Below are 14,359 nucleotides of genomic sequence, written 5' to 3' on the forward strand. Positions count from 1 at the left end.
AGCTGCTGTTCCTATTTCCTTTTCCCAAAGCTTAGTGAATGAAGGCTGTTGATTTCCACATGGAGATGGGCTAAAACAGCATCGATGCTCTTGATCTGGTGATTTTTTGTCACTGCTGAAGGATTTGGTTCTCTCAGGTAACAATCCATTGTCTCTGGTGGGAGATAAGATTGTTTCATGCAGCCATTTATACCCTTGCAATGATAGTGCCATTTTACCTTTGAGATTTTAACAATGCAGAAAGATAGTATTGCATGACCTTTCTTTTGGCAGTGTGTGTGAACTGATGGCAGCCAGTGATGTTTTGGTCTGTTCTCTGCTCAACTTCTTCCTTCTCAGTCCTCTTCTCCCTGTTTGCCCTTGTAATTGGAGATAAGCTGGACCCACATAGTTATGCAGCATCAGAAATGTAATCTAGACATCTATTCTGTTTGAAGGGCACATTAGAAATGCGGTTCACAGAAGTCAGATGCCTACGGTCTATTTTCTGTGAGCTGCTTGGAAAAATCTGAGCTGCAACTATTGATAGATATGTGTTTGAGGGACACCTGGAGGTGTCTGATGTTCTCATGAAAACAGCACAATGCCTCTCTGAAAAGCAGCTTTGCTCAAGGACAGCTTTATCCTCCTCCTAAAAGGAGATCAAACTCTTCATGGGAGGGCAGGCAGGGGCCGCTGGGGACTTTGATAAGGTGATGAAAGCCTCCAAGTGGTTCATTTTTCAAACAGAGCAGGAGTTCAGTCTGTGCAGGTCTGCAGAGGGGATTTTAAAATACCCTCTCATGCTGACTGAGAACAATGCAGGGCCTGGTGAAAGATCAGGTACATTTTCTGTCTTTGCACCCTATCCAGGCCATTTTGTTATCAAACAAAGCCCCGCTTGCTGTGCAATGCAGCTGCTAGCTGAGGTTCAGGTGCATGAAGCTGGACTTCCTTCTCAGAGCATCACTGAGCTCCTAGCTCTTGTTCCAGGGTGATGAACAGAAACATGGGAAGGAAGGGTCTTGGCTGAAGAGGGGCAGGGGTGAGCATAGAATTTTGCAAGTCTCCTGCATTTGTCCAAATATTGAAGTTCTCCAAGAGCAGAATAATCCTCACTCTCCAGGATCTTTCTCTTAAGGTGGTCTCATGGTTTCTATAAGTACAAGCTTTGTTTGGCAATACTAAGGCCAAGAAAATGGAAACCTTAGAGGGGTGTTATCTTGACCAAAAATGCTGTCTGGAATGGGCAAAGCTGCACCTCTCTGCTCCTGACAGATGCATTGAGATCTCGAGGCTCTATCAAAAACCAAAGGTGGAGATTCTGCCCTGAGTGTGCTGGGTCAGGGAGCTCTCAGAGCCACAGCAGTTAAGTGAGCTATAGCATCCAACTGAATTTGAGAATTCTTTCCTTAGCCTTCCCTTACGCACTAGTCCCATGGATGTCTAAGTCCTTGAAGTGGTGGAAAGGAGATGTGATGCTTTGGGATGCCCTCGCTGGGTGGTCAGTGAAATCCTGTGCAGTGAGACCCAGTCAGGCTGAGTTATCTGGATTAGATGCAGCATCTGATTATCTTGCTGATAATCCTGGCCTCTGTAATTTAATCAGGATGGGGATTGTGAGGCCAGGATCAGGCAGGAATAATGGGTGATTGTCCCCTTTGTGCATCTGTAGCACCTGGGGCTCTGTTTGCAGCAATTTTGGTAATGCATTTAAGTGAACATACCCATGTGGCTACTGAGGTTGCAGCTGGAGCCTCCTGTTGTTTTTTCACCATTCATAGGTGGGAAGCCAGCTGTGGAGTGGCTCGGGTGAGACAGATTCCTGTATGTGATTCCTTTGAATTCTCATCAAATGTGCGTGAGAGGGGATGGGTATGTGGGTATGTGATGCCAGTTTAAACAAACTGGAACAGCAGAGAATGATCCAGCCCAGCAAGAAGAGCAGATGGTGTTAAACTGCCTGCCAGAGATAGCAGCAGGCAAGGAGACCTGCTCCTGGGGGAGGGCTGCATGGTGTGCTCCCTGTCCTGATCCCAGCTCTGGCAAGGTTCTCCCAGTGGGGACTGGGAATGGAGCTGCTTAGGCATGTGTTTGTAGAAGTGCCTGAAGAGAGGCTATGTTCAGGTTGGTTTTAAATTGTAAAAGACAGATTGGGATGGCTTCACACCTGGTGCACCTGGCACTGGAAGGTCCTGCAGGAAAAAAAAGTATCCGATATACCCAGCTTCCCCAAGTCCAAAATGGATTAAAACCTTGTGACCCACCTGAAAATATGCATGTGGGAATAAGAGCCACTAAAGGGAACACAGAGGCAATTTTCTCCATGTATGCTCTCATGCTCTGCCTGGCCCTAGCAGCTGAGCGCAGTCTTAGTGCAGAATGACCGGTGGTGCCTTGGGGTTTGGGATGCTTGCTGTAAAATGCTAGAGAATAACTGGTGCACTTGGAGCTGCTCCATGCCTAGCTGGGTGCAAGCTGCTTTCTGTACTCCTTGTGTTGCAATTTACGTCGGGCTCTTACCACGGTGCATATGTGATCTATAGGAAGGCATCTGGGCAATGCTAATATGCCTGGAGGCATAAAATACACACATTGTACAGGCCCACGATTTTGCAGGGATGGTTAAAGTAAGCCTACAGCGTGAACATCGGCTGTCAGAGGAGTGTTTGCGGTGCAGGGGATGGAGGAAAAACCGAGCTCGCCATTTCTTGGTCCAGCCAGGAGAGGGCAGAGGTACGTGCACAGCCTCGAGTGGCCTCGGGAGGCTGGTGGCACGGAGTGATGGCATTTCGTGGGCACTGCCAGGGGCTGTGAGCACAGGCTGTACGTCCCCCCCCCCCCCCCCGTGCCTTGGTGCTGGAGGAAGCAGGGGACACCAGCGAGACAGCGAGTGCTCAGCCTGCTCCAGCACAGGGCTGAGCAGAAAGCCTGAAAACAGGAGCAATGAAAAACCAAGGGAGGGGATGGGTGCTGCAGGAGGGGAGAGGAGTGCCAGGTGGTGATGGCAAGGCTGGGTGCTGGGCAGGGAGAGGAGAGCTGCTCTCCCTGCAATGAGCACGGCTGGTGCCTGCGTGCAGGTGCCAGGATTGTGGTGCCTGTGGGAGGCTGCGGCCGGGAGCTGGGGAGGTGTTTTAGCTGCAGCTCCCAGCCTGCAGGGCTGCCTCGCAGCCTCCTGCACCAGGGCCAGGGGGGTTCAGCTCAATGTGACCCCTGCCCACTGCTGGCCCCAGGAGGTGGCACCCTGGGTGCTGTGTTACTGCACTTTTATGGCTCGGATGGTCATGACATGGTGAATTTTCAGGATCAGGCAGTGGGTGTTTCCAGCAAATGCTTTCATTCCGGAGCTGTTTGCCAGTTTGTGCTTTCTTGGTGTTGGCAGGAAAACATCCCGCTGGAAAACAACCCCATTGCTTTCCCACTTGCTCTTCCTATTTATTTATTTTTTTTTTTTTTGCTGCTGCCAGTTTACTACGTGTGCCATCGTTCAGTGTTTATGCTGCTCCCAGCCTTGACGTTGCATCTTTTCTGTTTGCTGTCTGTCCTTTTGGTTGCTCCTGCTGGTCCCCCTTCACCCCAATCCTCTCACTTTCTCATCCCAGTGCCGCGTGGAGCCTGTTGAAGCCCAGTCCTGGTTCATTCCAGCCTTGGCTTCCTCTGCTTCTGTTACTCAGAGGGTTTCAAACTCCACTGCTGTGCTGAATGTGCTGAACTTTTCCAGTTCTGCCACCTTGCTGACTAAATAGTTTTCCTTCTCCAGCTTGCTTGCTGGCATGGGATTCAGCTGCAGCTGGCTTCCTGCCACCTTGAGTCACTCCAAGCCTCCTTCCTCTGCCTTCATTTCTTTTTCTGACCAAAATTTCTTCTGCTTTTAAGACATGTGAGATGATGTGCTCTCCTTTCTCCTCCTTGTCTCCTGGATATGAGCGCAGGCACCCTCTCCTATTTCCCAGACTCCCTGTATCTATTCCTATCCATGCTGTTATTCTTCCCCTTCAGCCCACCCTCTCTTCTGGCAGCTCTTCCTCACCAAACAAGCTTGCTGTTCAAGCCCCCACATGTTTCTCTAAATACAGCCTGTCTCTGCACCTTGACTTGCTAAATGCCTGCATCAAAGGCAGCCCTTCTGTCCCCTGATGTCCTACTCCTGCTGCCTGGGACACTCTCAGCTCTTCTCTTCCCTCCCTAGACTGTCTTCCACAAAGTCCCCTGGAAAATGTTGTGCTTTAGCCCTCTTCAAATCTGTGCGGGTGTCCCACATCAGTCTGTCTCTGGGCCCTTTTTCTCCTTCCTTCACATCTCATCTGACTTCATCCAAGCAGTAAATTGTCTTTAGGTGTTCTGTCATCTCTTCTCAGGCTGAGATAGGAGGGGACAGGTCTAGCCTGAAGATTTCTATGTGGATTTAGCTATCTGCTTGGTCTAGATCAGAACTCTTATGTTTTCCCTCATTTTCAATCCATTCCTGCTTTCCCAGTGGCAATGGCCCTCAAGGTGCCTGTCACTTGCCTTGGAGATGTCAGTGGCTTCCCAAGCTGTGGCTACTTTCATGCATGCTCTGCAGAAGTCCCCTTCCCACACCAGCCCTCCCTGGCATCTCTTCCATTATTTCCCCACACCTCCTCCTCTGCTGGGGATGACCACAGGCTGCTCCTGTCCACCCAGAATGTTGCTCCCAGAGGGATCCTTTCCCTAGCTCAGGAAAATCTCTTGTAAATCTCTTGTAGTTGGCATTTCTGCATTGCTAGCCAGTACATGCCTTCAACGTACCTCTGCAGGATGAGTGCAGGACTTCTTCAAGGCCTTCTTGCTGTGTCCCTAGTGTTCATCTCAATTCAAAGCCAACCATTAATGCAGAATATACTGTAAAAGCTGCCCAAGGAGCTGATTTTTTTTCTTCTCACCATTCATTCTCTGCACAGCTGCTCCTCTGACAAGAATGTCCTCATGGTGCTGTTTGCTGAAGAAGCTGCTTGGTTCTGGTGTTCTAGCTGTGGAAAATAGTCACTTTGACTAAGGAACAGGAATTCCCTTTTGCCTGAACAAAGAGCTAAGAAAAAGGCTCTAGAAATGCAGAGGAGGGAAGATTAGTTCTATGTGCTGCAGAAAATGAGATCCCAAGAATGGGCTTTGAAGGGGAAGAGCAATGGAGAGCCTGCTCTGACTCTCCTGAAGCACACGGAGGTCAGCTTTGGGCATGGCTGGGGGGGAGAAGGCAGAGGCAAAACTGTGCTCCTTGACGTATCCTCTGACCTGGCTGTTCTGCCAGCTCTGGTTTGTGTGCCAGATGTGTGTAATACTGTGACACAGCTGAAAATCTGTCTTTCCAGGGCTGCTGGGCCAGAGCAGGATCTTCAAGGGTAAGGTTGGAGGATGGGAAGAACATGAGTCTGCTCCCACGTGGGTATAGGCTGAGTGCTTTCTGGACTTGGTTCTTGAATTGACCTCTGAAACCCCACCTGGACAGCTCTTTGTGATGAGAAAACTAAACAAAAACAACTTTTTATACTTAACATATGTTGGACTCTGTAGAATAAATGAAGAGTACATGCAGGTGTGTGCTTCTACCTCAAAGCTCTATGCTTGCTGCAATCCATTTGACTATCCAACCAGCAGCAGGCTACAGACACTGCCCACAATCTCACAACTTTGTGTTATTCTTTGCTGAAAAGCCTGCAACAAGAGCAGAGGTGGAGAAATGTTGGAGAGTAAACAGGTGACTTGCAGCTGGGTATACCATCAGAGTGAACCTGAGATTTTCTACATTCATATTTAGCTGTCATCTGGAAGATGACACTGCAATGTTAAGAAAATACTATAGCTAGGTTGCTCTGTCTCATTCTCCTGTGGAAGGGGATGTACTTGGCAGGTAGGGCTGAGTCCCTCCAGTTTTTAAGCAGCTGTATTTTGCAGACCTCGTGGTGAAGGTGCGTTGTTTGGTTGTGTGGGAGGGGATGTAGCTGAATCCCCCTGCCTCTCCTGGCTATGTTGTGGCCACAGCTGGCAACGGGGAAGCAAGCAACATCTTCCAAATGCTGCTCATCCTTTCAGGCTCAGGCATGCTGATTTTCATACTGTTTGGGTTGGTTGCAGCCCAAAGCTTCTGGGATGAAAACAGTGAGATCCCATCAATCAATGAAAGCAAGGCTTAAAGAAATTGCTATTTATGTATACAAGCTAAGCAAACAAGCCAACCAAGCTTTTCTGTAGGAAAAACCTCTGCAGAGAAGAGCAGACACATTCAGTGTCCTGGCAGACTCTATAGAATAAGCCACTGAAGAGTGTTTATGCCTAGTGTCCAGTGGATTTGGGGACAGGAGGCAGGTGAAGTCCCTTTCTGGATACAGAGCTGATAGAAAACTAGGGTTTGCTACACTTCGGCCTTTGGACATGTTCTGTGCATGACTGGTGCTTTCCTGTCGGTGCCAGACCCAACTCCAAAAGAAAAGGATTGTCCTTGCAGCTCAGTCTGGGCTGCCACAAGGTCTAGTGTTCCCACCACACACCTTATATCAACCTAAAAGGTGCAGGAGCAGGAAGCAACCTGCTCTTAGGAAAGCAGCGTTGCTTCTTGGTGCTACAGATGGGCTGGGTGCTGGTGCCAGGAGGTTAGAATGGGTTGGAGTTTGGTGACAACCCCATTTGGAGACAAGCTAGAGCTGGCAATGTTCACTTCAGGATTGAGTATTCCTGCAAACCTTACAACCCTAAATGTCAGGGATGGAGGAACCCTGCATGCTGCCTGTTCTTGTGGGTTTGATTCTGGGGAGGATTGCAGCTTTTTTTTTTTCCACTTCTATTTTCTCCCCGGGAGTGTAGGGGCTAATCAAGCCAAATGCATGAGTTTGTACTTCAGGTTGAGCATGTGAACATGTTTCTGCCTTTACCAGGGCTGTTTAAGTGCTTAAAATTTGTGTCACTGCCCTGGCAACTAATGTGGAGATAAGTAACTTCACACCTCAGGTTGGTCTGTCTTCCCATTTTGCAGCTGAGAGTGTATTAGTTTAATTAGCATTACCCTCAGCTTTTGTCATTCTTCCTTCTTCAATCCTTTTCTTTGTTTTGTATTGCATATCTGTCTCCTAATTGAATTTTGCTGCTGTTGTCAATGCTCTTTCTGTGGTATCTGCCAAGAGGAACTCAAGCTCTAGTGGTCAAGTCAAATGGCTGCCAGAGGTGCTGGTATCATGCAGAACTTCTTATTTTTTCACGCCTTTTGTATTTGGATACACCATTTTTTCTGCCTTTTGTATTTGGACAAGCTCTGGGTTTCAGCCCAAGTTATCGCAGTGAGATCTGATTCCCTGAGGCAGGGGAAAGCTGCACTGTGAATACACTAATGCTGCTGCTCTCGGTTCTGCAGGTTTGGTTGCGTTTGTCTGAATGTAACATTCTGGAGAACAGAATTAAAATGAGCAGGGGAAACACAGGCAAGTGGAAAAAGCATTGGAGCTGGATAGAAGGTGACTTGTACCCAAGGCTCTGCCAGTTCCCTAGCACGGTGATTCTGGTGAGGTCTGGCACCTGCCCAGGATTTTGGTGGGTGCCACATAGCCTTGGCGTGCATCTCACAGGACTGCAGGGTCAGAGGGCAGAGTTCAGTGCTCTAGAAATTGTTGTTACATGGTAGGAGTAAGGCAAAGAAATTGCCTGCTGGGAGCTGGACCTCAGCAGAGGTCAGTCTGCTGGGATGTCTTGTAATAGCATATAAAGGGTATGAATGTTGCTCAGCCTTGATGGCTGAAGAGTAGTGATGAGCTAATAGCTTTTTATTGTAGGAGACAGGAGCAGGCAAATAGGTAATAGGATTTTAAGATAAATAGTCCATCCCCTGCCTGCATCCTAGCACTTGGCTCTTAGCAGGGCAGGCTGCCTGCTGCTGCCACAGGTGAGCTGCCAGCAGGAAGCTCCTTCCTGCCTCTGTGCTGAAAAGCCTCCTTTTTCTTGTGCAAAGCATGCTGAATGGATGTAATTACCTTTTTCAATTAAGTCAAAAAGGGGCTAATGCTTAAGTGGCTCCATTGAGCAGCTTATTTTCATATTTACTTTTTTTTTGGCATGAAAGCCTTAAGCTTCTATAATGGTATAATAACCTGCCTTCTGAAAGCTCTCTGCCCACAGCTGGCAGAGGAGGTGACCCAGGTATTTACTAAACTGAATAACCAGAAGTCCGTGGTGGGGCTCAGAGGGCCCAGGAGCTGGCCCTGAAAGCACTTTCTGCAAGGATGGAGAAAAATCACCAGCTCCCCTGGGCTCTGAGGAGCTCAGGACGCACAGTCCCTCCCAGAAAATGGCATTTTGGAGTTGAGGTGTTTGGCTCAGATCCAGCTACCATTAAAATCAACACCAAGACTCTTGTTAATGAGTGCTAGGGTTTCTTCCAGGTGGTTATCTAATGCACTGCCTTTTTCCCAGCCTGGCAAGACAGACAAAGCTGGGGGGAGTTCTCCAGTTACGTTCTGGGGAGCTGCTTGCTGAAGGGGCTGGTGTATTCCGATATATTGGGAGCTTTGCACAAATCCTGGGGCTTCTCATCTGACCTTTCTTGTGACTTTTAATAGCCTGGTGAATCAAACGTCTAGTCTTTGACTTCAGTGTTTGAACAAACTGATGCAATTGTCTAAGGATGCTTATGAAGAACAGTAGCAGTAGAAAGCTGGTGGTACTCTCCCAGCCCGGTGCTGGTGCTTGGACGGACCTTTCTGTGAGCCTATAAAAGGTTGGTTACCTTCCTGATTTTCTTCCACAGTGATTTCAGACTTCAGCTGCATGTAACTGCAAAACTGCTCCCTTGTTTTGATACCTCTGTGGCTTTTAGTGCTTTCTCCTTTGCTAATATAATGCTGTCTCTGATCAATCTCAACGTTTGATCAGCAGTTTTATGTAATTAAACTGCACTTGCTGAAAGACTGTGGCATGCTTTGGTCTCTGTTTCACACACCAGCTCCTAAGGCACTTGCACTCTGTGTGCAGCCATTACTTGGGGGATGTGAGGAAGTGACCTCAGCTGGTGAGGTGGCAGCTTGTGGTGGTGTTTGTTGCTCACAATCAGAAGCCCTGTACATCACAAGGTGATGGATGGCAGCTTGTAGAACAATTTTTTGTACTTTGCAAACACTTTCTTTGATAAAAGCTTCCACTCTGTTTACTCCTCCTCTTCTCCTGCCCCACTCTTCCTTATCTCAGCAACACCAGAGGTCCTGCCGCAGTGTCCCAGCCTATTTTCTTGCAACCTACTCTTTTGGTTTGTGCTTATCTGAGCACAGCTCATAGGCCCTGGATGTCTTCTGAGACTGGTGTGGTAATCGAGCGGTCTTGTTTTCTGTCCTAAAGGAGTCTTCTGCTGGCTAATGATGGCAGTTAGCTAATGATGCCTATCGCTTTGGGGGAACAGATACTACAGAAAATGAGACTTCCAGAAGCACATGGCTGAGCTCTGCCCCCCATTCCTCAAGGGGTGCACTGGTTTTGAGGTTAGGCCCATGTTGACCATGGAGGCAAGTAGCTATTCTTCCCCCTTGGTCAGAACTTGGTGCAGCTGCTTTTTGACTGCACTGTTCCTCATCTTCAAGGTTTCTGGGCAGGGCAAGTGTCTTTCTGCGACCAACAGTGGAATCTTCAGCAGGAATTTGTCTGAGCTGGATGCTGAAGCTGGCTTCTGGGCATTTGGGGAACCCGTTGAGTCATTGGCACCTGGATATTCTCCCTGGCAATCAAAGCATAGGACTGAAGCAGGCTGATGGCCAACTGTGTTGTATAGTGCTCAGTACAGAAGCTGTCCCCCAGCCCTTGACTTAGTGCCTCTGTGTGTGGGTTTGCTGCCCTTTCTAGATGGTCATCACCAGAAAACGCAGTGAGCAGATGAAATCCCACCACTGGTGGTCTGCTCCTTCCTGGCGCATCTACCCTCCTGCAGAAGTACCCTGTGCAGACACAAGAGCACGTGCACAGCTTCTGGCACAACCTCGTGGTTTGGCTGGTGCCTCTGCCCTCGCCAATGGAGGCTCCCTCTGGAGAAGGAGGCACGGTGCCAGGGGAGCAGATGGGCAGGAGCAGCAGCAGCTGGGACACCACGTATGATCATCACGCGGGCTTACTGTCCGCAGCAGTGTCAAAAGAGCCGCTTGGTTTGTCAGGTCTCTGCTCAGGGGAGCTCCTGAGCCAGCTGGTGCAGAGAGGGGGCAGGCAGAAGTGCCAGGCTCTGCCCCCATCAGTGGGGAAAGCAGTGGGTTCCTGGGGCCCAGAGGCAATGCTTCCAGCTGTGGAGCACCATGTAGGAGCAGCAAAGCTGAGCCCTTGCTGAGTCCACTCTTGTCTGTCCAGGCTGAGGTTTCCTCTGCCATGTAGAAGCCTCACCTCCACGCACCCCTCAAGGGTGAGTAACTGCCTTTCCCAACTCCCTTGCCATGACAGGAACCAAGGACACACCAGGACACTGTGAAGAGGGGGGTCTGCATGGGGTGGCCTGTGCTTGGACTGGGCACATTCTTATTTGTACCACAATTCCAGCCTACTCCCAAAGCTGGAGCATGAGAGGAAAACAGGTAAAAAGAAAGGGAAATGCTGCTGGCAGTGCTGTGGGCTCAGCACAGGAGAGCAGTGCTCCAGAAGCTCTCCTATGTTGGCTCAAAAGGTGTGGGTGAGAAGGGGTCTGGGGTCAGCACCCCTGCCTTTCCTGAGTGCTGCAGTGCTCCATTCTCCTGTGGTTTGGAGAACAACTTGTAGTGTTACTGAGATGCTGTTAATACATGTATTTTTATTCAGTGCTTGCTTACTTGGAAAGCCATGGTAGAAACAGATCTGACTTTTCTGAGAGGCTAGAGGAGGAGCAGTAATGTGATCTAACATGAGCTAGTCCAGCCTTTTTGAGACTTTAAGGCAGGATGTAGTTGAAATGTAGAGAACAGTATGGGCAGTATTATGTTCATTTCCAGTGGGAAGTAGTTTGAAAGATGATCTGTGAATGGCAGCTGGATAAAGCCACTGGATTTGTTCCCTTGGATTTGCTACTTCTAAGTGAGGAGAGGAGCCCTCAAGGGGCTGCAACTGTTTTATGTAAGAGAACTTCTGTTATGCTGTTATTCAGTTTTAAGAATATAGATCTTCAGGCTTTGTAATGGTTTCATGAACAGGAAGAGAGATTATGACATCCTAGATGTGACCCACAAAGATCTGATAAGCTGTGACTGAGCATGTGCATGGACTGGTGGGGCTGGGTGTTCTGCAACTCTGCTCCTACCTTCCTACCTGTTATGTCAAAGGAGAGAAGTCTTCAGAGTTCAATAACAAAATAAAAACTGACAAATGTTTTGGTTTGCATCACTCCCCAAGAATGAGTGCTCCTGAACTCCTAATTCAAGTCTGTTTATATCAAGAAGAGTTTCACAATGAAAACGAAACCTGAACAAAAGCAACCAGCCTTTGCACATGGGGAGCATTTTACTGCTCTCATTTTCAGGACACTGGAAAAAGCTCCCCAGCTTTTCGTGCCAAGCTGAATTATTGCTGGCTGTTGGCTTTCCAGGGAGCGTACAGCTTTGAGAAGTCTTGCTTCCTTGGTCCAGCACCTGATACTGCAAATGCTGCCTTAGAAGAAGTTGTTGGTGACCAGCCCAGCCATACCCTACCAGTTACAGTGTCCCTTTGCCCTCACTTCTTCCTGTGAAAGTTGTTCTTGGTGCCAGGAACCTTAACGTTGTCCAAGAGCTGCCTGGCTTCCTGGCTGTATTCCTTCTCCTGTGCTGTGCAATGGTCTCTGAACAACTTCTCCCTACATCTCAGTCCCTTTTCCCACCATGTGGTTCAGTCTGGCAGTCAAACTGGATTCACACAAATGTACAAAGCCTGCTCCTCCAGCTTTGGCTGGCTTTAGTTTGTGGGAGGAGTTATTGAGCACTCCAGTGTGTATCTGATTACACACTGGAACATTGATAAGGAATAATAGGCTTTGAAAGGTTGACCCCTTGAAGTGTAGTCTGGTCAGTTTGGCATCTGTAGCGGGTAAAAACAGCAATGGGGAAGTAGAAAGTCCAATAGTAAATGAAAAACTTACAACACAGTAGAAATTTTGATTTGACTTTATAATCAAATTATGGTAATTGTGCTTTGTCAGTTCTCTGTAATGTATTTGGACTCAGTGCTCACCTACAATGCCTGAATATTGAGTCCTGGAATAGATAGAGATGTTGTTCTTCTCAGTGGGTTATGGTAGCTTGGGATGAGGTGCTTGAGAAAGCTTCTGGGACCACTGACTTAGGCCAGTATCAGGCTGCCAGTGAGCAGGTGAACACAACCACCAGTTTGTATAAGGAAACAGCAGGAAAGAGGGATTCTTGCTCCTTGACTTAGGAACGTACATGGTACAGGAGCCATCTATCCTCTATGTGCAGCTTCCAACACACAAAGGGGATGCTCTGAGATGCTTGTTCAGTAACAGCTCATGAAATGAAGCCCAGAAATGGGTTTTACTATCCCTGTTCAGGTAGAAAAGTGTGGGGGGGAAATTGTGAATAACAGAGGAGTATTTCCAGGTTTGGAGAAACTTCCTTGTAGGGACAAACTTGAGGTGCACAACCTGCCATCTACAGAGAGGTGACTTGATATTGATATGAATGTTTTATCAATGTGTTAGCGGAGGGCTGCTCGCTAGTAAGAGAAAGGAGAACAACATCCAGTGGTGGATGCAAAAACTCCAATCTGTAAGGTGGACGTTTTATGAATCAGCATAATTAATCTCCCCAATCCATACCCAGGGAAGGCCTTAACCTGAGGCTGGGCTTCCCCGGGAACCTCAATATCCGTGGGTGCTGTGGGCTTGGCTTGGTTTCTCCTGTTGGGGGGCGAGCAGGGCGCTATTGCCCACCCGAGCGGGGCACTTTACGGGGTCCCCCTCCCCACCTGCGCGAACTAAACCAACACCGTTCCCGGGGCTGCTGCTTCCCAACCTCACCGGGCGTGCGGGGAAGGGGCCAGCCGGGAATTGGGGGCGCATCCCCCGGCGGCGGGGGGCTCTCCCCGGTCCCCCTCCACCCCCCCGGGCGCTGCCGCGGTGCGGGCGGCGGAGGCGGGCGGCGGGCGGGGCGCGCATGCGGGCGGCCCCCGGCAGCGCGGCGGGCGGCGGAGCCTCTCGCCCCCGCAGCGGCAGCGCCAGCACCGCTCCGCCACGGACAGCGCCCGCCCGGCGCCCAGGTAACGCGCAGCGCCCCGCAGCCCGGCCTCCCGGCCTTCCTCTTTCTCCTCCTCCTCCTCATCATCATCATCCTCCCTCCCCTCCACCTCCACCTCCTCCTCCTCCCGCTGCTTGCTTGCTTGCAGCTCCCAGGCTGTGACGGCGCCGTCGTCCCCACCGCGGAGCAGGCTCCGGGCTGCGGGGTGAGGAAGGGAGAGCGGCCACCGGAGACTGCCCCCCATCCCCGGGACGCTTCGCAGCAGGGCTCCGAGATGGAAGGCAAAGGTGGGTGCTGGGGAAGGGGAGGGCGGTGGGGAGAGGAGAGCACCGCAGGGGCCGGGCTCCGGGCGCGGAGCGGGGCTGGGAGCTGCCGGGAGCCGTGCCGAGCCGTGCCACTGCAGCAGCGCTGGGCAAGGGGGCCCGGGGAAGGCGCCGTGTCACCCCCCCGAGGGGTGTCGGTGCCTGCCGAGGTGGGGCGGCACGGCGAAGGGCGCCTTTTGCTCTCGGTTTCTTTGCGCGGAGGGCGAGCCAGCTGGTAGTTGGCGATTTGTTTTCTTAATGCCGGGGATTTGCATAATAAACAGGAGGTCTGTCCCGTGTTTCGTGCTCGGGCAGCGGCGGGGATGTTTTTAAGAGATGAAGAGCGTTTCGTAATTAGGATGGTTTTCAAAAATACCCCAGGTTTTTTCTTTTTTTCTTTTTCTTTTTTTTTTTTTTGGAGATGGGAAGAGTGGGGCTATAGAGCTCTGCCCTCATTACGCTGCATATTTAACACATCAGAACATCCTGATAGATCGGAAGAAATGCACCGAGTCCTGTGCTATTGAACTGTCCACCTTAGGAAGAGGGAATCGTTAAATATCGCCTGCCGAGCTTCGTGTTTGCGTGCAGAGACATGGATCCAACCCAGGCGTATATGCCCCACATGAAAGGATGCATATTTTCTGCACGTAGCTATGTAGTCCTGCACGTTTATTTACCTACCTACCTCTACAATTGCATCAGACATCACATGTTCAACTGGTATGTGAACTCAAAATCTGTAAATGTTAATTGCCGATGAAATATTGATGGTAAGTCAGTCCACGCAGTGACAAGGCCAGCTGCCATTCCCACCTAACCCTAGCTGCCCGCCCTCCTCTGTAACTCAACTCCGGTAGCTGCTTAATTGATAGATATCAAGGCAGCGGGGGAATATGGGCTATATTAATT

General features: G+C 49.8%; 1 protein-coding gene across 4 annotated transcripts in view; it reads left to right on the forward strand.

The window, feature by feature from the left end:
• The window catches only part of FGF12 (fibroblast growth factor 12), a 222,217-nt gene that overhangs the window by 2,789 nt on the left and 205,069 nt on the right, over nucleotides 1–14,359 (forward strand). Inside the window, exons 1-2 of one of the 4 annotated variants that reach the window (XM_084529517.1) lie at nucleotides 13,139–13,167; nucleotides 13,294–13,432. The exons of 1 other annotated variant lie outside the window; for it this stretch is intronic. In XM_084529517.1, the coding sequence (XP_084385643.1) occupies nucleotides 13,420–13,432 (13 nt within the window). In that variant the 5' untranslated portion in view covers nucleotides 13,139–13,167; nucleotides 13,294–13,419. Of the gene's footprint in view, nucleotides 1–13,138; nucleotides 13,168–13,221; nucleotides 13,433–14,359 lie in introns of those variants that run through there. 2 more of the 4 variants (XM_084529515.1, XM_084529516.1) reach the window with 2 other exon arrangements.

The sequence above is a fragment of the Aythya ferina genome, assembly GCF_964211825.1.
Source record: "Aythya ferina genome assembly, chromosome: 9".
NCBI classification, from domain to species: Eukaryota; Metazoa; Chordata; class Aves; order Anseriformes; family Anatidae; genus Aythya; species Aythya ferina.